This window comes from Brachyistius frenatus, unplaced genomic scaffold, assembly GCF_029030835.1.
Source record: "Brachyistius frenatus isolate BFR_SWC_R1_liver_20210118 unplaced genomic scaffold, ASM2903083v1 Contig_131, whole genome shotgun sequence".
Taxonomy (NCBI): domain Eukaryota; kingdom Metazoa; phylum Chordata; class Actinopteri; family Embiotocidae; genus Brachyistius; species Brachyistius frenatus.
In genome coordinates this window covers 491,439-516,674 of record NW_027210730.1, presented here as the reverse complement: position 1 = coordinate 516,674, position 25,236 = coordinate 491,439, and the positions used below count along the sequence as shown (strand labels likewise).

General features: G+C 41.2%; 2 protein-coding genes across 2 annotated transcripts; one reads left to right on the top strand and one right to left on the bottom strand.

Annotated features, from left to right (window-relative positions):
• Window positions 1-1,162: 1,162 nt before the first annotated feature.
• Window positions 1,163-11,120, top strand: tnnt3a (troponin T type 3a (skeletal, fast)). Its single transcript, XM_069714522.1, has 10 exons — window positions 1,163-1,307; window positions 4,415-4,433; window positions 4,570-4,615; window positions 4,711-4,827; window positions 5,953-6,030; window positions 6,204-6,317; window positions 6,628-6,740; window positions 7,434-7,524; window positions 8,366-8,406; window positions 10,809-11,120. Exons 1-10 carry the CDS (start codon window positions 1,178-1,180, stop codon window positions 10,843-10,845), a joined length of 786 nt encoding a protein of 261 aa, XP_069570623.1. The 5' UTR covers window positions 1,163-1,177; the 3' UTR covers window positions 10,846-11,120.
• A 1,774-nt stretch (window positions 11,121-12,894) lies between these two features.
• On the bottom strand, window positions 12,895-25,006 carry myod1 (myogenic differentiation 1). The gene is made up of 4 exons (XM_069714538.1): window positions 24,894-25,006; window positions 15,815-16,178; window positions 15,471-15,552; window positions 12,895-14,947 (listed from the first exon to the last, which is right to left on the bottom strand). The coding sequence occupies exons 1-4, from the start codon at window positions 25,004-25,006 to the stop codon at window positions 14,676-14,678; spliced, it is 831 nt and encodes a 276-aa protein (XP_069570639.1). The 3' UTR covers window positions 12,895-14,675.
• Window positions 25,007-25,236: the final 230 nt, after the last annotated feature.

The window sequence follows — 25,236 nt, the reverse complement described above, 5'->3', positions numbered from 1 at the left end:
AAATCCTCAGAGGCTCTTTTTGTGGTTTTGCCAAAGCACCGAAACATTAAACTTCTCTCAGCAGTGGAAAAACGACCATTTGGCATAAATCAAATCTCTGTTTAGCTCCCTTCTCACTTATCATGAGAGAAGCAGATTCAGGACCGAGGCTCACATTTCAAACGCTAATTATAAACTTAAAGAAAATAGTTTGGGAATGCTTCCAATCCAACATCCCTAGAAAACCTTTCAGCTGATGAGGAGCTAATCGTTTTTAGAGTTACTGTACGTAAAGATTTTTTTTATAGAATGTCGAGATGGGTGAGAGATATGTGGAGGGTGTGTTTGGTTGAGGGCGGGGTCAGCGGCACGCATTCAAGACATCTGCAACTTAATCCTCAGCTATAAATACAGTCGGCTGAACGCTCGCTGCTCGCAGACACACTTCCAGTTCCTGTCTTCTCTCTCCATTGCAGGTTGCAAAGTCCACTATCACCATGTCTGACACAGAGGAAGTGTAAGTCCATTCACATTTTCTATTCACAAATTCAACACTTTTAAGCCTTTGGTGACAAACTACCTTCAGAAAATACTGAAAACCAGACTTGGAGTTGAGATTTCTTTGTTCCTTCAAACACTGATAATGTTGCTCAAGTTTGATGAGTAGCTTTAATTCTAAGATGGGTTTTTTTGTCTTCTCTCTTGCAGTGATCAGGGTAAGTAGCACCATCTTCCTTCTTCAATCCATGAGGTCCAGGTACAGTCGGGAGTTCCATGCTAAATCCCATTATAATTATTATTATCATGATTATTATAATTATTATTATTATTGTTGAATCTTGCCTAACTGACTTTCCATCCCCTGTAGAGAGTTATTTGCACTGGAAAACATGCATATGTTTGCAGGTTTGGCTTGACTCCGCCAGATTCAAGTTGTGCAATAATTCTCTCTGTTTCAAGCAAAAACGTTGCACACAGACTGTCCTCCCTGGCATGGCTGCAGGCGCCGACTCGGACAACAGGACAGCGTCGCAGTTGTTGTGTGAAACCAAAAGTCGAAAAGCTTTGAAATATTTCAAAAGAAAAATCACAAGGCTGCACTGTCCTGTTGGCAGAAGCGTCCTGCAGCTCTGCATGATCTGCAACAGCGCGGTCCTCCGGAGCCGACGCCCAACGGCCCTCCAGGACCGCCCTGTGTATGCTCAGCATGGATCCCCAGTGTACCCACATTTTGCTCCTGGATTGTGTGAAACATGGGTACAAAGGGGATCTTTTGATAATGTTCTTCTGCTCCTTTCTTTCTCGGATTGGACGTAAAGAGTACGATGGTAAGACACAGCCTGTTGATTCTGGATGATAAGTCTCACATCACCCATTACTAATTTGTCAGACATCCTTTAAAAAACAAAAAAAGATCAAACTTGTGTTCTTACCTCCACATGTGCTTTTTTTTTGGGGCATGCTGGTTATAAGACTAACACCATGTGAGATCGATGAGACGACACCAGGTGTCAAACGTTTCGATTACGTCAGGATAGAATCTGTCTTTTTCTGTCGAGTTGCAGTGCAGGTATCTCCCGGGAAACCGACGCATTTCATCCATGACTGACCTTTTCCCTCCTGTAACCGCCTGCTGTCTCGCCCGCTTTAGCACCATCCAGCGGCGGCCCCCCCTCGTCATGTGACCTCCTCATCCCCCCCCCCCCCCTCCAGTCACCCACCTCTCTGTCCCTGTTCTTCTGCTTCCATTAACCCTCTCACCGCCCTTCCTCTCCCCTGGTGACTCGTTGCATGCTGTGTAGCCGTAGAAGAGGAGGTAGTAGAGGAAGTAGAGGTGGCCCCTGAGGTGGCCCCTGAGGTGGCCCCTGAGCCAGAGCCAGAACCAGAACCAGAGCCAGAACCAGTGGTAGAACCAGAACCAGAGCCAGAGCCTGAGCCTGAAGGTATGTGGCATGCAGGGGGGAAGAGGGTATTCTACCATCCTTTCCCAGGCTTCAGGTTCAGCAGGGCAGACCCAATAATTCTGACCCACACATGTCCGCTGTGTCGGCTCACGCTAAACGCTACCTTCCTTTCACCTCTAGTCAAAGTCAAAGACGGGCGTCCTTAAAATGTGCTGCATAAACAAGCTGGGATGTGAATACCTTTTATGGAAAATGTAAACATGCTGAAATTATTTGAACAAAAGCATTTAACAGTTATGACTTTTAGTTTTGAGTTGATATAAAACCGAGTTTAGCGCTGTTAGCATTCTCTTTATGAGAAGTTGAAATGATATTTATTTTAGGGGAAATCTGTCAATTTAGCAGGAACATTTGGATCAGCTATCGTAGTGGACGCTAACAGAAGAAAATAATCTCTGTACTTGTTCACGCTAACATGTAAAGTACAGCATACGGTACAATACAGTTAATAAAGGTTTGTATTATGACAGTATCAATTCAAACCTTTCATAAAATATAAAGTTGATGTGATTTTCTATAATTAAACTGACTATCACATCTGTCAAAACGTTAGCTTCCTGGCTAATTCAACTAGAAAACATCATTATTTTAATAAATTCAGGCCATTTTACAAGAAATAAATAAGTAAACCTTGAAAATCTACATTAGTTAATAATTAGCCTATAATTATGGTTTCTGATCATATTTGATCACTTTATTCTCCAAAATAGTTAATGATTTCTGTACAGAGACATACACGTCTTATTATATTTAGAGATATTTGATCTATTTTTAATCTTTTATTAATTTTATGTTGCTAAGAGGATTTTTGTCGTGTATTTATTTACAATGACAATGATCTGTCTTTCTATCTATAAGTCGAGCTAACTGTAAGATAAAATGCTTAAAGCTGTCAATCACAAACACAGTGAATGTTTTATAAAGAGATTATCTGATCAAATCCTATAAAAGATAAATCCTGGCCTTCATTTCCTCGGTCTAACCCGACTGATCCTCCGGTTCCACATCAACTCAGAGTACATGAACCCTGATGACGGTGAACGTCACATTACATTTATATCTCGGACTACTTCTATAAAGAGAAAACTTTTACTGTGACGCATGGAAATAATCATCTTGATATAATAAAAAGAGAAGAATAAGATATAAATACATTTAAAAAAGAGACCGTGACAGTTTATTTTGAAGTCGATCCAAACATGTAAATCTTCTCTGACCGTTTAACGTCCTTATTTTACTTTGACATTCGTGAAATGTCGGTTGGCATGTGAACACGGGGTTCAGTGTGCCGGGATCACACGCTGTTGACCTGTTTAAAGGTGAAACTGTGGCCTTGACAAACCAAAGACTTTATTTAGCCAGCTGTAAATTCCCAAATACTGTTCGACACGTTTACTTACCTCAACGGCCGTGAGGAGTTTTTTTTTTTTTTCTAATTGGCTCCCTCTTTATGTTTTGTTATATTTTAGTGAGCAGACTTTTTTTTAACATGAAAAAGCACTTCATGACATTAAATGTTTAATTGTACAGACTGAATTATTGAATTAGTGCTGTGGAAATCTACATGATGTTAAAATTCTTTGACGTTTGGAAATAATTTTTGAATTTACACATGCTAAGCTAAACTGCAGCACATCCACTGTCTGACTGTTTAGCCCGTTGGAAGTACAGTTCGCTGCTTCCAGCGCGCCTGCTAACACTCTTGTCTATTCTGCTTTTGTTTTTCGATGCTTGCTGCATGCAGAGGCCGTTGAAGAGGAAGGTATGTTGATTTTAAAAACAAATTCTGACCAATCTGAAATCTGTCATTCTGGTTTTGGGAGGACTTCAGTATTGAGGTCTGACATCTGCAACTCAGGGAACGCCTGCTTCCCTCCAAATTTAGTCCACCTGCCCGATTGGCCCTGACGAATAGAAACATGCAGTTTAAATGCTTTTAGGGAAAACAAAAATGTAACTGCTAGTGGAGAAGAAGGGTGAAATAATCTGAGATGCTAACACGTGTTTCACTGTGCAGCGACCCCACCGGTACACTCATCTGCATGGCATGGAGCCGCCACAATCTGGGTTAAATGAAAAGACATGAAATCGGAAACCACTTTGTCTTGCTTGTATCAGATAGTTTTGGGGTCAAGCCAAAAAAGTAAAAAAAAAAAAAATGTGACACATACTTTAGGTGTGACGTTTTGGGAAAAATGAAAATGCTGAAACACTGGTGTTATATATTGTAATATAAAGCAAAAACATTATTAACAATTAAAATTACTGTAACTGCACTCAAAGCAAACTTTATAAATCTTTGCTCTTATTTTCCTGTTGTCCTAACCCTAATTTAAAAAGTCCTTTTAATTGATCTTATCTGTCGTATAGAGTGAAACCACTCAGATTAATGCCTGAGAGATGTGAAGTGATCAGTTGTGTTTCTAACCCGATGACGTGTACTTATCCGCTCTTCATTTCTTAACCTGCAGAGGAGAAGCCAAAGTTCAAGTAAGTTTCCTTTTCACGTAGACTTCAAATGATTTCTGTCGACATTTTCATCAGTTATTTGGCTGAAAAGACAAAAACGAAGCAGCTTTGTAATCCGTGCCGTGCCGGTCCGTTAATGACCCGTCCTGTCCTGCAGGCCGAGCGCCCCAAAGATCCCCGATGGTGACAAAGTGGACTTTGATGTAAGTCACAGTAAAGTGACAACATGGCGGGTTTCTGATGCTCTGTGGTGTTTCTCCGCCCGGCTGACTTCTGTTTCCGTTCCTCCGTCCTGCAGGACATCCAGAAGAAACGTCAGAACAAGGATCTGGTCGAGCTGCAGGGCCTGATCGATGCTCACTTTGAGCACAGGAAGAAGGAGGAGGAGGAGCTGATCGCTCTCAAGGATAGGATTGTGAGTGTTCAGCCGGAGACAGTTTCACCAACAGATTGTTTCTAAAAGAGTTCGTAGCTTCAGGTCTGTAAAATGGTTCTGATCCAGAAGTGTCTTCAGCTGCAATACCAGCGAGTGCCACTAGAGGTCGGCTCCAAAAAGCCTCCGGCTCCATAGACTCCCATTCAACTTCTCTCATCAAATCCAAAGTGAATAAAATGTGTCCACCAGTTATCTCGGTGTTGTTAGCTAAAGTCACTCCTTCTTCTTAGTTTTCTGGAGGTCCATCTGAAAATAATCCCTCATTCATTAGAAAAGAAGATTCAAGAAGACCTGTTTTTGGGGGCGTGTCTGTTTGATTGACAGGCCTGTGGTGCAGTCAGGTTACAGCTATCGGTGGGCGGGACGTAGTATCGTCAGGTTTCCAATCAGATCGGTCAGATCCACCTCTGGCTCCTCCCCCAGCTCGTCCAAATATGGTCACTTCCTGCTCCAAACCGCTCCGAACTAGCAAAGATGGTGACGGACAGAATCTGAACTGGAGGATTCATAACGTTCACAAACCAACGATGACATCACTGATGGTTGATGACATCACTGATGGTTGATGGTTGATGACATCACTGATGGTTGCTGCCTGGTTGCACCACGGCTAAAAGATTGTATGAAATGATCATTTATTCAGAATTTCTTTGTCCATCTCCTTCAGCTTCAGGAAAATAAACAACCCCAAAGAGAAGCAGAAAGATTTTAAAAAGAGCAGAGGATTTATAACAAATCAAATTTCAGTCTAAATATTTGCTATTTTGTTTGTCATATTATAAAATCTGAGCTGGAAAACCAAATTACAACAAAATTAAATAATGATAAAGAAGTACAACTTGACATTAAGAAACCAACACATTTATGTTAGAAATCTGAAGGGAATTATCCTCCTTAAAGAACTCAAATACAAATAAAAGTTGTTCCTGTGAGACACGTGGTTCTTCATTTGTATCTTTGCTTTAGGAAACAGAAAGCTCAGCTCTGATTGTAAATGAAATGTAAAATGTATTTCATGTAGTTTGGAGGTCGGATGTTCGGCCTCGCTGTGTAACGTGTGGTGGAGTTGAATGTGATGGTTTTGCTTTGCGTCTGCGGCTGCAGGAGAAGCGTCGTGCTGAGAGGGCTGAGCAGCAGAGGGTCCGGGCCGAGAAGGAGAAGGAGCGCCAGGCCAGACGGGAGGTGCGTCCTTCTGTCACATTTGATCTATTCAGCTCTTCAAACATTAAGATGTGATTTTATTCTTATTGTCAAGGAGCCTCATAAGATGTCTGCATATTCCTTTTTTCTGTTCTTTGGAGAGCCGGAGGCTGAATGGTGTCGTTCACACGTCTCTGTGGTTTTTGTGAAACCAGGAAGAGAGGCGGATCAGGGAGGAGTCTGACATGAAGAGGAAGGCAGATGATGAGGCCAAGAAGAAGTCAGCTCTGTCCAGCATGGGATCCAACTACAGCAGCCACCTGCAGAAAGTCAGTACACACACACACACACACACACACACACACACACACACACACACACACACACACACACACACACACACACACACACACACACACACACACACACACACACACACACACACACACACACACACACCACCTCTGTGTGTAGCAGCAGTGTGCTGCCCTATCAGCTGTTAACCGGCGTCTGTGTGTGTGTGTGTGTGTGTGTGTGTGTGTGTGTGTGTGTGTGTGTGTGTGTGTGTGTGTGTGTGTGTGTGTGTGTGTGTGTGTGTGTGTGTGTGTGTGTGTGTGTGTTTGTCTATGCTGTGAACAGGCTGACCAGAAGAGAGGAGGAAAGAAGGAGACTGAGAGAGAGAAGAAGAAGAAGATCCTGGCCGCCCGTCGCAAGCAGCTCAACATCGACCATCTGAACGAGGACAAGCTGAAGTACGACTCCATATTTCTTCCCCCACGTTGGTTCCTGGGTGCTCATGTTTTGGACTCGTCACGGTTGAAAAGAGTCTTAAAGACACAGAGTATCATACAGTTTCTAATAACTTCTCCATTATAGAACAAAACAAAAGTCATCAAAACTGAAATAACACGTTTTTATTTCTAGATCATTCGTTTGGAGATTTTTTAACTTGAGTGAATTTCCAAATTATTATTATTATTATTATTATTATTATTATTGTAACTGAACTTGCAGGAAACTTTCTAAGTTTTTCAAATGTAATTTTCTGCACTTTATGTCTTGAAGTAATGATGGACTGTCATTTCTCTTTATTTATTCTTGTCATAATATGGTTTATTACAGCGGTTAAATACTTCTGCTGAGCACCACAGCTGATGGTCTCAAACACATTAAGTAGCCGAGAAATTCCACCAAATGTCTTTTTGACAAGGCTCACTTATTAACTAAAAAACATTGCAGGTGATATTTTGAGGACTCTAAAACATATTTTGTTATTTTATAGTTTTGCTGTCTTCAGTTTTGTTCTACACTGTAAAAAAACATAGTACAAACAAAGACTTGAATGAGTGGATGTGTACGAGCTGTTCGACTCATTTAAAGCATCAGGTGTTTGTTTTTTGGAGAATTCTTATTTTTATTTTTTTGAACTCTTGTGTTTCCTGCAGGGACAAGATCAACGAGCTGCATGAATGGATGTCCCAGCTGGAGTCTGAGAAGTTCGACCACATGGAGAGACTTAAGAAGCAGAAGTACGAGGTGAGACTTTGTTCTTGTCGCCGTCACATCACAACAACCTTCATCACCGTTTGCGAACTTCTCAATCGAGGTTGAGTCGAGTGATGAACCAATGTTCATACCAATATTTCCATTTAAAAACCTTCTTTTAAAAACATTTAAAAATTGGTCCAGAAGTCGAGAGACGCTGTTTAAAAATACCGTCAAGTATTTTTTCTTGTGATGAGATCATTTATCCTTCAGTCTTATCCTGTTAGATTTGATTTAAAAATGTCATATTTCACTTCAGATTTTTCTTCAACGTAAATTATTTTTTGTATTCCTCAATGCATATTCTGGTTTTATTCTAATAATTAGCCAAATGGGTTCATCATATTGTTTTATCACATATTTTAAATGTTTTAATGTTGAACAGTTTGTAACTTTTTCCTTTATTAGGTTTTTGAGGCCTTTTGCTGTTTTCCATTAAAAACAATTAGAACCTACTTCGGTACAGAAGCAGCAGGTTTGATTCGGTCTCAAATAAAACTATTTATGGTTGAAGGTCATGAGAGCAATCAAAATTAAATCTACAATTATATTTATATATGAGAAAATGTAAATAACAAACTGTTAAATTACAGTTTGTGACTTCTCTTTCTATTCCCATACATTCAACTTTTGATCTGCTGTTTAGCTTAAATGCATTTTACTGCCTTTTACTTAAAAAAATGTTACAGTGGAAGTTAAATTGTTGAGAATTTCAAAGCCAAATGCAGTAAATGATCAGGTGACAGACGTCATTCAGCGTCGTTGTGGCTCTCCTCCGGAGTCGAGCCTCTCTGGGATTTGAACCCTCCGTGATCTGTTTGATCTCCTCCAGGTTACAACCCTGCGTAAGAGAGTGGAGGAGCTCAGTAAATTGTAAGTAGTCGAGCTCAGCAGCGCTCCTGCCTGCAGCATGTTAGCATGAAGGGACGTCCGAGAACCGCAGCGCCACCTGCTGGCCGAGACAGGAGACGACACACCAACCGGGGAAACTGAAGGTCAAAGTTTGTTTTCAAAAAGTGACATCTGTTCACCGAAGAAATCCAAAAAAAAAAGTTGTTGCTTTTATTTTTAAAAAGTAATTCTGCTTTATTTTGGAGATTTCTAAAAAATTGAGAAATTCAAACATGGGCTGCCACAAATTGTAAATTTAAATTATAAATCCTTCTCACGGTATTTCATTGAGAGGAAGCTTTTCTTCTGATAACTTGATGTAAAGTTTGTCAAAATGATAAATATAGATGTTTTCTTTACCTAAATAATATTTATATTATAATAATAATAATATTTTCTTTTTTGTTGTATTTACATATATAAAAAAAAATACAACACTGTTCACTTAACCGCAATGTGTTAGCGTTTCGACCTTCAGGACAGTTTATCAGGCAAAACCCAAACAGGAAGAAAGTGCGATATCAATTGTCTTCTAATTGTATTCAACCACAACAACGTGATAATATTTCACCTCCTGCTAAACAAACTGAGACCGAATGAAGGTGAAACGATGTCATTTTGGAATCAAACTCTTGAACTGCCTTCAGATTAGTAATGTAAAGTAAAGTAGGAGCTGAAGGTGGTTTTCGGTGACCGAGAGCTTCAGCGAGCGGTCGAACAGGTACGTAGGAGGTACGTAGGAGCGTGTTGGAGCTTCAGAGCCTGAGCAGGATTCGCTGTAAAATCACATGCATGGCCCTGTCTTGGTTTCCCATGATGCCTTGCAGCGTTCGGCTCTCAGCGCCCGTTGAGACGAGGATAACGGCCTCCGATGCCAAAGCTGCTGCTGGGTCGTTTCCCAGGTGCTCATGTACAGGGAGCATTGGTTCCTTCCAGAACGCTGTCGGTGTTGTGTTCACTGACACACGGTATTCTCTGAACTTAATTTAACTCCAGCTGTTGTCTGGGTGAACGTCACAAACTCTCCCGTCAGCAGCACATGGCGTCATAAACCTTAAACAACGTTCACCAGGTCACACATCTGAACCGTCAGCGTTTATGTCACCTTTGTGTTTCCAATCAGTATTAAAAAGCCATAAACACCCCAAAAACTCACTAAAATAATACGTAGATCACCAGTTTTACTCATTGAAACATTAACACATGCTAATATGGTAAAAGTTCAAACAAACATTTCAGTTGTTTATCTTGAAGAAAAGTTAATGCCGCAGAAAACAAGCTAACATAGCAGTTAGCTAACGTGAGTAGATAAAACAACTAAAAACTCAGCACAGATAAACTGAAGTGTTTCCCAGAGGAAGCGAGATTTTTTTTTAAGGAATACTTTTGTGTTTCCTCGCAATATATTTTGCATTAACAAAAAATACTGGGCATTACCTTCTGTCTTCTTATTTTAACGTTTTATGTATTTTTTCTCTCAAATATTACATTTAAATTGAGCTGTAAACCAGCCGATCCTGAAAAAGAAAACCAACAGTTACACTAGTTAATCAAATATATGATAGTTACACACATTTGTAATTTGTAAGAATTTCAAGAAAGAGCTTATTGAGTTTTAGATTGAAGGCAAATATGTTTTTGATGTATCACCCCGACAGAGAAGTTCACCAAAAGCCATACATTATAATGATGACTTTTTGTACTGACCACTTTATATGATTGTGTGGGAGATGGAATCATAACAGCAGCTGTAGAAGACTTTCACAGTAAGTTTGTTGGCCTCTAATAATTCAACCTGTGCAGGTAAGTGATGCTCGAGTTCGTCGCCGAGTTTTGCGTTACGTTTTCTGTTACGTCCAAAATCTCACTGAAAATATAATGAGAAGTTATTATCACAAGAAACTTTTTTTTTAATTAAATATTAAATATATTCATTTAATTCTTCCATTCTTTCATGCTTTGCAGCTATAGTTTGTTATTATTGAAAAATATGCATTTTAATCTAAAGATTTGTGACCCTGTAAACTAGCTTCCATTTCAATCAGCGAAAAATAAAGTTCAAACTTCATTTTTAACTGCTACAAGTGAACGACGTGTCTTCAGTCGCTGTATTTAACAGATTTTATCACAACTTTTCAATTATATCTTTTGGAGGGATTTTGGATGATATGCTCACTAACGAACTTATATTTTATATCTTTTATATATATCTTTAAATGGCGTTGCGCGTTCTCATTGCTCGACTACTCAGCAGTCCCTAAAAACCTCTGAAGTGTGAATTTGTGTTCAACTTTTGGTACAACCATCGATTGTCCCTCGCTCAACCAAAATTTAACAATCGTTGAGTTCTGACATGCGATATTTTTGTGTGTTTCGTATCACAGCAGCAAGAAGGGAGCCGCCGCCCGCCGCAGGAAGTAGAGCGGCTCAGCTGGCCAGCGCTCAGAAACCAAACTGCAAATGTCTCGGACACATGCCTGATGAAGCAACGCACACTTTGGCGAAGGTCGTAGCTCAGAAGAAGCCAGAAACGCTGAGGTTCACTCTGCGGTTATCCAACCGCGTCCCAACACATGCAACCAGAAGCCTTTAGCTGCTCAATAGGAATAAAAACTTGTAAACTTGCTCGCCGTCACGCCTCCTCACGTTGACTGTTTGGTTCTCAGTAATTTTGTAAATAAAGTGTGACTCCTCAAGCCATGTCTGTAGATTTGTTGTCATTCAGAAATCAATAAAGTTCAATATTTTTAGATGTGTAACTTTAAAGTCATTTGTTCAACGCTGTTTTCTAACTGCAGAGTTGAATTGAGATTCGTGTTACGAGATGCAGACGGCGGGAAACGAACGGAGACTTTGATGTTTAACTACAATTATTTACCACAAAGTCTCAAAAAATAATTTCATTGTAGCCAAATATTATCTTATCATTATGGTATATTTTTGTTATTGAATTTATTAGGATTAAAATAGGTCCATCAGATTTTCTTGGTCTAAAAACTTAATTGCTACATGGCTGATAATTTGGCAAAAGATGTCATCATTATTATTGGAGGCAAGGTATGTTTATCTATGTAGCACAGATGCATGGAAATACATAAAAAAAAATAAGACTTTAAATAGACATTAACATGGTTATGGTTGTAGCGTGAGCGAACAGCTCTTTGCAGCAACCCAAGTATTCCCATGTTCTCGCAGTCTAAGGGTCTAAGGTCTTCACCAAGTCTGCAAAGCACATGTGAACTGGATCGTCAAACTCAAATAAACTGAACCGCCGTTATGAATCCTCCACTTCAGATTCTGTCCGGCACCATCTTTGCTAGTTCGGAGTGGTTTGGAGCAGGAAGTGACCATATTTGGACGAGCTGGGGGAGGAGCCAGCGGTGGATCTGACCGATCTGATTGGAAACCTGACGATACTACGTCCCGCCCACCGATAGCTGTCACCTGACTGCACCGCAGGCCTGTCAATCAAACAGACACGCCCCCAAAAACAGGTCTTCTTGAATCTTCTTTTCTAATGAATGAGGGATTATTTTCAGATGGACCTCCAGAAAACTAAGAAGAAGGAGTGACTTTAGCTAACAACACCGAGATAACTGATGGACACATTTTATTCACTTTGGATTTGATGAGAGAAGTTGAATGGGAGTCTATGGAGCCGGAGGCTTTTTGGAGCCGACCTCTAGTGGCACTCGCTGGTATTGCAGCTGAAGGCACTTCTGTCTAATTTTTCAGAGCTGAAAGCTACGAACACTTTTATATTAATCGATGGTATTTGCGCTGACAGTCCTTCGTCCAAGTGTGGTTATTTAAGGAGCTGCCGAGGAGGGATGGGCCTCGTGCACCGATCCTCCCCCAGAGGTCTCAACTGAGCTGGGGGAAGAAAGCATCACACTCCCCTCTGAGTGGCACCAAATTAAAAACGCCTCAATAGTCCAGGACATCAGAGTTAAGTGACCTTACCCTGAAAAACTAAATATGATTTGTGAATGTAAAATTTATGGCAGAGTGGTCATAGTTGAGTTGAAATGTACACATGTCAGTCACCAGACAAATGATGGGATGGTTTCGTTTTTGTAAGAATGAGACCTTGATAGAGGAAGTGCAAAAAAACCTGCAGTTCTTCCAAGCAGTCACACGGTGGCGATGTTTATCTTGGAGAGTCAACAGGTCCATCAGTGTCAAACTGAGGTTTAGTTTGAATGGCATATATTCATTCAGAGGCTCAAGCTTTTATGGTAGTCGTGTTTTTATAAAGACTTGTGATGTTCACCATAATTACTGATTTTTATTTTTTAAATCAAGTTATATTTAATACTCAAGAATATTCATTACAATATCTAATTAAACAAAACTATGTATTTAAACATTAAATGCAAAGTATAAAAGAAAAGATGAAAATTTGAGTTTGTAATAAAGGAGTAGCTGCAATCAAAGTTAATACTTAATAGCACTAAAGCCTATATATCATTTAATTATATTTATATAGCACCAAATCACAACACAAGTCATCTCAGGGCACTTAACATGGTGAGGTCCTTAAACCTTTACCCCTTCATGAGCGATGGCTCGATGGGAAAACTCCCTTTTAACAGGAATAAACCTTCAACAGAAAAAGGCTGGGAGGCTGACGACCATCTACCTCGATATGTTGAGGGGAGAGGGGAGAGAAAAGAGCAGCAGAGAGAAGCAATGAATAACTTTGGGTAGGCTGGTGGGGCCAAATACTTTACATTTAAATCCTTTTTAGGGTTCTTATGTGAAAAATACTGAATGTTTTCTTGTTGCTTTTCCCCAAAAAAATATACCGTCATTAGACTGGGAAAAAAAATGGTATCAAAAACTAATACATTCAAAAAGCAGTCATGTTTTTTTTGTTTTTTTTTTTTATAAATAAGCAGATTCATTTATTCGTCATTAGACTGTCAATCAGTTTTCAAATGTATAAATATAAAGTTTAACATTTTTCACAACAAACAAAAGCATGAAGACATAAACATTAAATACATAATTAATACTTTCAGTGGAAACAAATCAGCTCTTATTTACATAATATGTACAGAAACAGAAAAATGGTCCTCCACTGCAGTGAGTGAAATAAAACACTTTTTTTTATTTGACTTCAAAACTGATGGGGAGGAAAAATCCCCACAATTCCTCCATGAATAATTTATGATGCGTCTGAAATTGTATTTTAAGTTTTACTGGAGGAAATTTTGCTTTATTAATTAGTAATATATTTTTTTTTCCCAAAATGTCAGTTTCACTGTAGGGTTGTTGTTTTTTTCCTGAGGAAGTTCAACAGCTGGGGCCTTCAGGACTTCAGATCGAGTAAAGAGGAGGAATGTTAATGGGTGTTTTTTTGGCCTCCGTCAATCATCAAATAGACTTTAAACAGAGAGGAAGAAAAAAATCCATCTGAATTACTCGGTCTTAAAATATTTTCATAACTTAAAATAAAATACAAATATAGCAAAAATAACTGAACCGGTTTCAATTCATCAGTAAACCTGTAATAAAACTACAGTTTCCACCGTTGAAGTAGTTTGATCTTATTTTAACAGAAGAAGGAATCTGGAGGGTCGGCTATGGAAGCACCATCCTGCTGGGAAAGTAAATCATTGTTCTATTTTGTAAAAAATAAAATGCTGTGCTTTATGACTTTGGCTACTTCCTTTTTATTTTTGTATTTCAGTTTCCCCCTTTTATGAATTTCCCTGTATGGGATCAATAAAATGTCTCTGAAAAAAGTTCAAAATCAGATTTTAAATATTCAGTTTGAAAAAGATTTTTTTTTTTTTTAAACTGACAAACTGATATTGAGGATTCTATTTTTTCCTCCCTTTTCCTACAATTATGTATTAAGACAAAATGTACAAATATTTAAAAAAAAATTCTTGAACTTTTCCTCAGTCTTCATCACTGCATGCAGTTTTGCTCAGTAACTATAAAGCCTATGAAATATTATCCACAGTTGAACTCCGTCAGATGCGATTTAAAACTACAAAATAAGCTTAAGCTCAATTAAGAGTTGTTGTTTTTTTCAGCAGGAAAGGGCTTCCATATTCTCATAAAAAGGGAATAAATACAGGTGTGGAACGGAAACTCCTTCGTACATACATTTTGAAGTTGATGCAGACCGGTTGTGAAGCCTCAGTTCAAACTAAATAAAAAGTGAAGGTGATCGCTGTCAGTGTGAGCGGACGTTGTGACAGAATGTGAAAGTCCCCGGAGAAGATCTGTGTGAGGGTCTATAGCACTTGGTAGATCAGGTTGGGGTCCTGGCTGGCGGTGGGGGAGGGGACCTGGACGGGCCCCAGGACGGGCCCCAGGACGGGCCCCAGGGCGGGCCCCAGGGCGGGCCCCAGGGCGGGCCCCGTCTCAGTGCCCGGGGCCGGCGGCGGGGACCGGGGGCTGTCAGCGGCCGGCAGCAGGCTGCTGGTGTCGGTGGAGATCCGTTCCACGATGCTGGACAGACAGTCCAGACTGGACACCACCGAGCTCCGGTCGCTCTTCAGACCACCTGGAAGGACAGAAAATCACACCGTAAATAAAATGCTTTTATACAAACATTTATTACCTTTTATTTTGGACTTTTGTTTTTTTTATATTTGGGAGAAAAGTGTTAAAAAAAAATTGTATTATGGAAACACACAAATATCTGAGAAAAACAACAACACATCTGAAAATGTTGTATATCCTCACTTTGTGTTTGCTATCAATTTAATGTGAAGTAAATTATTCTTGAAGATGAAGTTGTTTCATTGTCTTCAACCTTGTAGTCAGTAAAAAAAAAAATTGTTTCACATCTGTTCAAAAGTAGACACTAAAACTTTGAGTTCATGTCTGAATTAAACTAAAGACACGTGTCCCCTGATATTCTTAATACAATTAGATTCTTTACTTGTTTTAATGCTGTTTTATGCTACATATCATTTGACTACCACTATTTATTACTGCTGTTTTATTGTTTTTATTTTTCTTAGTCCTGATACACAAACCACTTTATTCATTTCTAGCCATGAAATACCAAAGTACTTTCTTACCGTTTTGAGTCTCTGAGAAATAAGAGCTGCTGTTATAACTTCCTCTTCTGGTTGACTGGCAGGTCGGGCTGTTAAAATCAGTCTAGAAAGAAAAGAGAGGGACTGATTTAGAAAAGAGGTTTTAACACAAGGAGCAGTGACATTATTTCTAAACTCGGTCAGAGAAAATGTGGCCTCAATGCAGCACACGGCACCCCCAAAAAAAGACAATTCTTATTTTAAATAAATGAATAATAGACTACTGATGTAGCCTATTATTATAGTTTTATAATTAGCCTGTATTATTGTTCATGTTTTATTGCTTGAATCTCAAAAATAATTAGTCTATATATCCCTGAACTCACCGCGCTGTCAGTGCAGCTGGAGTGGGGGCTGGAGGCGTCCGAGTCCCCGCCGTAGCGCTCCGGCGGCGGGTAGAAGCCGTCGTCCCGGCCGGCCCTCAGCAGCGCCTGCAGGGACTCGATGTAGCTGATGGCGTTGCGCAAGATCTCCACCTTGGGCAGCCGCTGGTTGGGGTTGGAGGCCGTGCAGCGCTTCAGGGTCTCGAAGGCGTCGTTGACTTTGCCGAGCCGCCGCCTCTCCCGCATGGTGGCGGCCTTCCTGCGGTCTGCGTGCGTCGTCTTCCTCTTGCAGGCCTTGCAGGCCCACAGCAGGCAGCGGCCCGCCTGGTGGAGGCCCCAGTCCCAAATACACCACAGGGGGCAGATCCTTCAACCAGAAAGAAACTGTTTTCTTTCTTTTTGAAGTAAATAAAGAAGTGGGGGACAGATGAGGGAGACCTCCTTTGATGTTGGTCCATTTCCTTTTATTTTTCATTCTTTTTTTTATTTTATTTTTGCTTTATGTTAAGTGTCTTAAGTATGTGTTCAGCCTTTCCCCCAAATGTTGGGACAGTTTGAAGAATATTAAAAACAAAAGCAAGCTGGATTTTTATAAATAGGCCTCTGGAATGAATGAAGAAATAAACAAAAGTAAAAAAATTAATCATCTAATATGAATCAATATGGCTAAAAACAACTTGGAATATGTAAACAGGACAGTAAAAAAAACCATCTAAAACTAATTTGAGGCCTAATAAATATACAAATATATTGTAAAGATAAATCTAAGAAGAAGAATTTTAGAAGGAAAAAAAAAATCTATTTTAAAATAAAGCACAGATAAATTTGAAATAAAACATTTTCGTTATTTTTATTATAAAACGCATCTTCTTCGAGAGCAAAATGTTCTAGTAGTGGAAGTTTTATTGTGCACCAAGTAGACTATAGTAAATATAAATATATATTAAATACTGTTGATTATCTTTAGAAGGAAATTATTTTGTTTCTGAGTTTATCATATACTTCAACAAGGAATATGCTTTCCTATACACAGCTGTGACCTCTGACCTTTAACCATCTCTGACACACAGTTTTGTAACATTAGTTATGTCAGTGTTGAAATTAGGTTGGAAATTAGTCAGATTTGCCAATTTAGAAAGAACCCAAACCTGAAAAACACATACTTTTAAAAATGTCTCTACTTTTTTTTTTTTTTTAATGGAAGTTAAAGTAATTGAGTCACATCCAAACTTCTTTACTGAGCTCAACACCTTTTTTAACAATCATAAATCCTGCATGAAAGTGTGAACTGAGTAATCACGTTAAATGTTGCTGAGTTTATTTTTAGACATAAGGAGTGTTTCCTGTGTGTGTGTGTGTGTGTGTGTGTGTGTGTGTGTGTGTGTGTGTGTGTGTGTGTGTGTGTGTGTGTGTGTGTGTGTGTGTGTGTGTGTGTGTATCTGCAGTCACAACAAATCCGCTGACCTCCTCTTCTCTGCCTGACACTCTCCTCTCAGCTGTCACCACGGCGATCGGTCCATCCAGAAACATCAAACTGCATCATTATTCGATTTTACAAAACATGCACCAAAGTCTCCCATCATGCACTTGCAGTACACAGCTGCAGCAGCTGGAGGGCGTCGCAGAGCAGATCCTGCAGCAAACTGCCCCTCCAGTGTGCAGCTATGAAAACTGGACGCCTCTTTACCCCTGAGCTGAGACTTGCAGGCTGTGAACTGACTTCTCATCCTCGTCTGCCAGTCAGAAGTGACAGATGGTTAGAAGCTGTATGCTGCGGATGCTTCAAGTGTTCGAGGAAATATTCAAAGCCTTTACTCACAGGATTATCACTATCACTCCGAAAGTGACCGACAGGCCTTTTAATGCAAGGACTCACAGACGGCCACAACGACTTAATGTATGTGGGTAATGTTTTCCTGATGATAATACAGGTTTGCTTATGTATGTGTAATATTTATGCAAAAGTCATCTAGAAGCTTTAATTTGATGTACGTCTATTAGTACATAATATATGGTCAAAAACCCATAACAATCTTTTATTTTTGTATTTATCAGAGAGCAAAAACAATTTTTCCAGCTTCATCTTCAGTTGTTTTAATGCAAAATGAGCCCACGTGATTTTATGGATTCTTTTTTTTTTTTTATTGGAAAAAAAACAAAAAAACATTAACGGTATCTGCAAGTAAACAAACAAACAAACAAACGTAGAATTCATAAAAGTCTCAAACACATCATGGCTTTCCCAAGACACTGGATTGGCAGAAATGTTCATTATGAAAATGAAGGAATACAATGAATGTGGCGTTCTTGGCATATCTGAACAGTAACCTCCTGTACAGAGTTGTTTTAGAACATCTCCTCTGTGTGAAGATAAATAGGGAGCAACAGTCGGAGGACAGTCGGAGGACAGTCGTCCCTCAGTCGGGACTCAAACCTTCGATGCTGCGGTTGGTGCCTCGACCATCAGGATGGTGAGAGCAAGAACATTGAACAAGAACAAGAACTGATCAACAAAACCATCCAAACAACAATCCATTCATGTTTTGGATCTCCATGCTGTTCTTTTCTCTCTCTGCTCTCCCCTCAGAGGCTCCGCCCACCTGTGAGCCTGGCTCTGTTGCAGGTTTTTCTCCCATAAAGAGGAGGTTTTTTTCCTCCTAGCTTACGTGGGCCTTGTTGAATTGTTGTGTTTCTCTGTATGATGCTGTAAAGTTCTGCTGGAAGGACTTTCATGTGTTAAATATCATGTTGTGATTTGGCGCTCTGTAAATAAAGATGACTTGAATCAGTCAATAAATCGACAACTTTTCATCACAGCAATATAACTTAACAATTGTAGTCAAGATTGTTCGAAGTCCCAACAGGATGAATTCTTACAATTCTGACGACCTTTTAACCACCAACAACACAACACTTCTTCTTCCACTCGATCTAACCAGCAGATTACGTGAAGCTTCCTGATGTTCCTTTAGCCCCGCCCTCATGAATACATTTACATTTGTGACTCTCCTGCCAACAATAAAACAGCTAAATCATCGATTTGTTCTACATTCTCCTGCTGGGTCCATCTCTAGGCCGAGCTGGAGGACTCCAACTCTTGTGTTTCACTTTCCGGTCTCATGTAACATCGAAAACTTTCATATCACAGTGCAAAGACTGGCAGACCCTCTTTACAGCTGACGCTCAACCTGAGCCGACCCACTTCTGTAGCCGAGTCCTTCTCCGTGATATCATTTTAGTTTGTCTTAGTGTATAAAATGCAGTGACATTCGTCTCCCAACAGAAACCTTTCAAATTGAACTGAATGAAATGAAACGTGAAACCAAACTAAATCAAAGTGCAGCGAGAGTCTGAAGCGCCGTCCCGTTGCACCGTTTAAAGAAACGGATAACAAGGTGTCCCAAACTGTTGCTGACTGGACCCGGGCCTCAGGCCTGAAAGGTTTTTACACGACTCATAAACCCGGGGCGGCGGTCGGAGGCCACGCCGTGACGCGCCACCGCCGCTAAAATCCGCCGACCATCTGGAAACGCCATCAGCGCCGCGGTCCCTCTGCCGCAGCATTAATCTTGCCAATTTTCTGGAACTCAAGAGGGGGAAATGTACACCCCGAGCGGATCAGGCCAGAACCACGGCCGGGTCTTCAGGGGTTTAACCTCCCCTCGCTCGCTCCTTCTCTCCGGCCACTCGGTATCTTAAACCCCTCCCCCGACGCCCGGCCCAAAACCAGGAGCCTCATTCCAGAATGAGATATCTGCTGTTTGGAAAGAAAAAAGAGACAGAGACACCTGCTCTGACAAAATGACAGATAGCACAGCAGGAAGAATAAATCCTTCTGTCGGGGCGAACGAGAAGTAAAACGAGAAGCCAGTTACAGACTGAAGCGTCTCTGTCTCACAGATAAAGTTCAGATCATAAATTCTGTTTCAAAACGGATTCAGGTCCGTTTATCGGATCATCTGAACGGCCCTCGGGATTCAACCGCAGCAGCAGGGCAACGAATGCTCCTGACCTCTGACCTCTGACTGACTTCTGCGTGTCTGTGGAAGAATTCAACTTTTTACACAACTCAGTTGGCAGATTTTAACACACAAGACAAAAGTTGATCTGAGGTATCTGACACATGGTTATAAATAGTAGTAAAATCTAGCTGTCTGTCTTCCAACTAAAATACGCTTCAAAAATAAATCAGCATAAAAAGGGCCATCAGTACTGTTGAAAATACCGGCATGCTTTTTCTTTAAATTGTTCAATGTGGAAAATAGTTTTTAATGCTAACAGTTACTTTACTGTAGTGAATCTCAGCCATGTGATATAAAAAATAAAAATGACACATAAAGGGGTCACAACTGAAAATCCTTTTCACGCACCCAGATTGTTGCACTCGCTCATTCAGCCACAACAGCTCAGGCCATTCAGTTATTATTTGGAGAGTAAATTATGACCACTCAATCACACATTTGTTGCCTCAATGATTACTGAAGTGTCAAATAAACTGTTCTGATATCAGATTTAACTAATAAAGTTCAGTCTGATTGGGACCCCTCCTGAAAGAATCATGTCTGAGTATAAACCTATTGATGTTTGTGTTGATGTTCTCTCTCTCTCTCACACACACACACACACACACACACACACACACACACACACACACACACACACACACACACACACACACACACACACACACACACACACACACACACACACACACACACACACACACACAAAGCACTTAATAAACCCAAAATGTGCAGACTGACAGGAGAGGTGTCGACCTTCACACCTGCTGCCTGCTGTAAACCAACAACACTACAGCTACTTCTTTGTCTCACAGTGCTGGTAGATCTCTGCGCACACACGCACACACACACACACACACACACACACACACACACACACACACACACACACACACACACACACACACACACACACACACACACACACACACACACACACACACACACACACACACACACACACACACATTGAGCTGGATTAGCTCGGTACAGCAGATTTACTGCCCTGCAGACAGTTGTGTTGTGTTTGTGGACTGAAGGCTGAGAGTTCAGAGGAACCGTCTGTGCTCGGGGCACCAGTGTGATTACATGATTTAAATGCAGTAAAATGAGGTTTAATGTTTGTTTTTTCTGCTGTTTTGTTGGACGACTCATTTCCCTGAATGTCTCCAGTTTACAGCAGGTGAAGAATGAAAGTTGCGATCCACAGCGACCACATTAACGTGACCCAGCCGAGGCCTGGACCACGAGGGAACTTCAGGTTGAACTCGTGTGCGGTTCACTTCTAAGTGGGACACATCGCCACGGTAACTTAAACTGCAGACTGAACCTGCTCCGGGTTATATTTAAGATCAAACCGAATAAAAGAACCGCCTGTTGACCGAATGATTCTCCTGGAAAATGACGTCACCAATCCCAGAAGATCCCGTGGAGCGAGAAGCTCGTGTTCAGAGACCGGCAAAACTCTTTGATTCTCCCAAACATTTTTATATGATATACAGCAAATGCTATATGCCATGTTTGTACTTTGTTGTGAAATTGTATTTATATACCAACTGCCTTTTGCGTGGCACTTGTGCTCCAGTGATGATTTGGGCAGTGATATTAGAAGCCTTTTAACTCATGCATTTGTTCAGAGGATCCCCGTCTGTGATTTTTTTGTTTTTCCTTCCTGCAGCCGTGTTGCTTTCAGCCTGGATTATGTGTTTAACTTGTTTGAATTGATCTAATGTTATAGTTTGCTCTTCATTTGTAAAATATGCCGCTTAGCTGCCGGTGTAGGTGGCTGCTCATACTCTGGAAACTCCGCCTCTTTTCTGAGTGCTCGCTGGATTGGGAAACCCGGGTTAATGTAGGCTGCCTGCACGGTGTGTGCTACCTCTACCTTGCTGCACACTCACATGGCAGCGTGTCTCCTGCAGCACTACTACTGCCCGTCCTGTCACTGATTCATTGACTTTCTCTTTGATAACATCAGTGATTCATCAGTAATGAACGTCTGAGGTCACAAGTGATGATTGTGTTTACCCTCGTTCAGAGCGACAGACACAAACACATGAACACACACCTACAGGGAGAGTCACCGGAAAATAATGGCGTCCTCCACCTGTTCAATTATCGCTGCGATACAATTATAAGCCGACATTGTTTTTTCTTCTATGATTATATCGTGCAGACGTGATCGCAGATCTTTTCCTGGTTTGATTGCAGGGAAGCGTGAAGCACCGGGTCTATTCTGAGAATGACACAGCACAGTCATGACTCACGCTAAAAACACGCAGTCTCACACCGGCTGGTTTCACCTGTTAACACGGACGCTGACGTTCTGCGGTGCGTTGATAGCTTTGCGTGATTACGTTTGTTAGACTTAGTTGAGCCAGAAGTTGAACAAGCTTTGTTGTACAGTTGACTTACAACAAATCTGATCTGATCCACACATGGAGACATTTTAAACAACATTTTATGAACAGAATATTCTTTTTTTTTTTTTTTTAAATACTGGTAGTTATTAAAAGTGAAGATTAACAAAAATTGGTCGACCAAATAAATGTTGCTCTGAAGCTTGTAAAAATATTTGAGCTGGTATGAAACCCGTTTGGCTCTCGGAGTTAAAAGGGAACCACGCCGGCTTCGTTCGGAGGATCCCGGCGGGATTGCGGCACTCGCTCAGGAACGCTCATTTTGAATTCCTGTCTCTCATCACACGACCCGACTTCTAAATACATCCGTGCTCTGGTCTCATGTCGGCCGCAGGTCTTCATGCTTCAGACGGAACAGCTGGGCAGCCGAGCAGAACAAAAACAGACCGTCCGACTCCTGCAGGGAAACAAAGACTCCTCCGAGTCCTCCGCACGCTGCTCAGTCAGATATTTACCGTTATGAATGGCTTCAACATATCCTAAAGTCATGGAGGAAAGCCATTAAAGGGACAATCTGCAAGATATTTAGTTCAAAACATTAAAAACAACAACTAAACGTATCCATAGTATTTGTGTAAATGTCGTTGTAAATATGTAGTGTTGACGTTTTGTCAGAGAAGTCCGTGTATTAGAGAGAAATCTACTGAAGTTAGCTTTCTAACCAGCTAGCTCCAGCCCATCCTGTAATACCGCTTTGTACCACAAGATGGTACAGCGAGTCACTCTGACTTCTAGTTATGATGAATGGAACCGTTTAACACTCCTAGAAACATCCCATGCAGTGTTGCTAAGGACAGATTCAGATGAAGTTGCCCTCAACATTGCAGATAAAATGACCTCAAAGACGAAGGTCGTCGGGACTGAACATGGGTTTATTGTATTATTTCACAGCTGACGACATCTTGGACACCTCAGTGTCCGGACGAAAGCACCAGCACGGCGAATTTCAAATCTGTATGAAGTGATGAGGAAACGGTGATCCTCCTCACAGCAACAGAAACGTCACATCTCCATGTTTCTACGTTCTTTTTCCATATTTTTCAGCTCTTTCAATCACATCGTCTCCATCCGCTTCCACTGAAATGGTACAACAGCACCATCTCTTAATATTCACATGAAGGCAGTGGTATTAATTAGCATTTTCTTTGTTGACAAATTTTTTCATTCAAAAGTTGCTCTACATTCAGATGAAAACCCAGAAAAAAATAAACTTAAAAAACTGTGAACATATCTTTTTAAGAGTCGGACATTGGTGACAGAATTTTGGAGCTCATTATAAAGGATGAGTGTTTATTACATTATAGTGCTTTATACAAATTTATAATTATACACATTTTAATTTTTAATAAATGGAATTTGAGGAATTGGAATTTTGAAGCCTCCACTTCAGATTCTGTCCGTCACCATCTTGTTAGTTCAGAGCGGTTTGGAGCAGGAAGTGACCATATTTGGACGAGCTGGGGGAGGAGCCAGCGGTGCGTCTGACCAATCTGATCGGAAACCTGACGATACTACGTCCCGCCCACCGACAGCTGTAACCTGACTGCGCCACAGGCCTGTCAATCAAACAGACACGCCCCCAAAAACAGGTCTTCTTGAATCTTCTTTTCTAATGAATGAGGGATTATTTTCAGATGGACCTCCAGAAAACTAAGAAGAAGGAGTGACTTTAGCTAACAACACCGAGATAACTGATGGACACATTTTATTCACTTTGGATTTGATGAGAGAAGTTGAATGGGAGTCTATGGAGCCGGAGGCTTTTTGGAGCCGACCTCTAGTGGCACTCGCTGGTATTGCAGCTGAAGACACTTCTGGATCAGAACCATTTTTGGCGGCACGGTGGTGCAGTGGTTAGCACTGTCACCTCACAGCAAAAAAGGTTCCGGGTTTGAATCCGGTCCTGGGCCTTTCTGTGCGGAGTTTGCATGTTCTCCCTGTGCTTGCGTGGGTTCTCTCCGGGTTCTCCGGCTTCCTCCCATCATCCAAAAACATGCACCTCAGGTCAGGTTACCTGGCGCCGCGCTAGTGGCAGCCTGCTGCAGCATCTCCCCCCTGAGAGCCCCCCTGCTGTAGTGAAGACATTTCCCCTCGGGGATTAATAAAGTGTATAAAATAACAAAAATTTTTACAGACCTGAAGCTACGAACACTTTATATCCAGTCTGTGTTTCAGATGAAGAGACTTCCTTTTTCAGGATGGACAGACACTCAGTATTTTGGAAATATATGGAAATAGTCCTAAAATCACAATCTGGAGACACAAAATAACAAAATTCATTGACCAGAATTTGTCCCATAAACATAAAAGTTGATTTGCGGTGTGCTGTCGCCACGAGTAAGAGTGTCTCTAATTTTTCCCCCAAACTACCCAGCAGGCTACATGGATAACACGCTGCTGGATTTAAATCTGTTTTATGTCTTTTTTCAGAAGTCATGATCAGAGAGCACGCTGGCGCTGGGCGGGCGAGCGGTGGGTCGCAGCTGTCAAACAGATCAGTCGGACTTCTCCTGCCACCGAGCCAACAGCTGTCTATTAAGAATCCTCAGGACCGTCGTCAGCGGCGAACTGCTCAGCTCACAACTCGCCTCATTACCGGCCCTAATGGAGGGAAGATGGAGGCGAGGTAAATACAATTACTGATCAGAGCGCAGGGACACCCGAGCCTGCGGCGTTTCACTGCCGGTACCTGACACCGGGTCGGCCTCCTTATGGGGATCATAACCCCGTCGCAGCGCTGCTCCTGCTTTCATGAGCGCTCGGCTGCTTTTTGTTGTCGTTGTTGTGAAAAAACTTCATCGTGTTGGACGAACAAACCGTCTGAAGGATGTTGTTGCCCTCTGAAATGGGAGGAAAGTAAATCCGAGGCTGGCCCGGTGGTGAGACCCGGCTCCCCCACCCCGCCTCCCCCGACCCCCCGTATGCCATTTGGGCCAGACACGGTGATTACCCAGAAAGCCTCTTCCTCATTATACGGACAAAT

Coding starts and splice junctions, on each gene's coding strand:
- myod1 (XM_069714538.1), bottom strand. CDS start 25,006: ATGAAAGCAGGAGCAGCGCTGCGACGGGGTTATGATCCCCATAAGGAG. Junction 16,179..24,893: donor GTGTCCCTGCGCTCTGATCA/GTAATTGTATTT, acceptor TTCTGGTTGAAG/GATCTGCCCCCTGTGGTGTA. Junction 14,948..15,470: donor TTTCTCAGAGACTCAAAACG/GTAAGAAAGTAC, acceptor CTGTCCTTCCAG/GTGGTCTGAAGAGCGACCGG.
- tnnt3a (XM_069714522.1), top strand. CDS start 1,178: ATGCTCAGCATGGATCCCCAGTGTACCCACATTTTGCTCCTGGATTGT. Junction 6,031..6,203: donor AGCGCCAGGCCAGACGGGAG/GTGCGTCCTTCT, acceptor TTGTGAAACCAG/GAAGAGAGGCGGATCAGGGA. Junction 6,741..7,433: donor CTGAACGAGGACAAGCTGAA/GTACGACTCCAT, acceptor TGTTTCCTGCAG/GGACAAGATCAACGAGCTGC.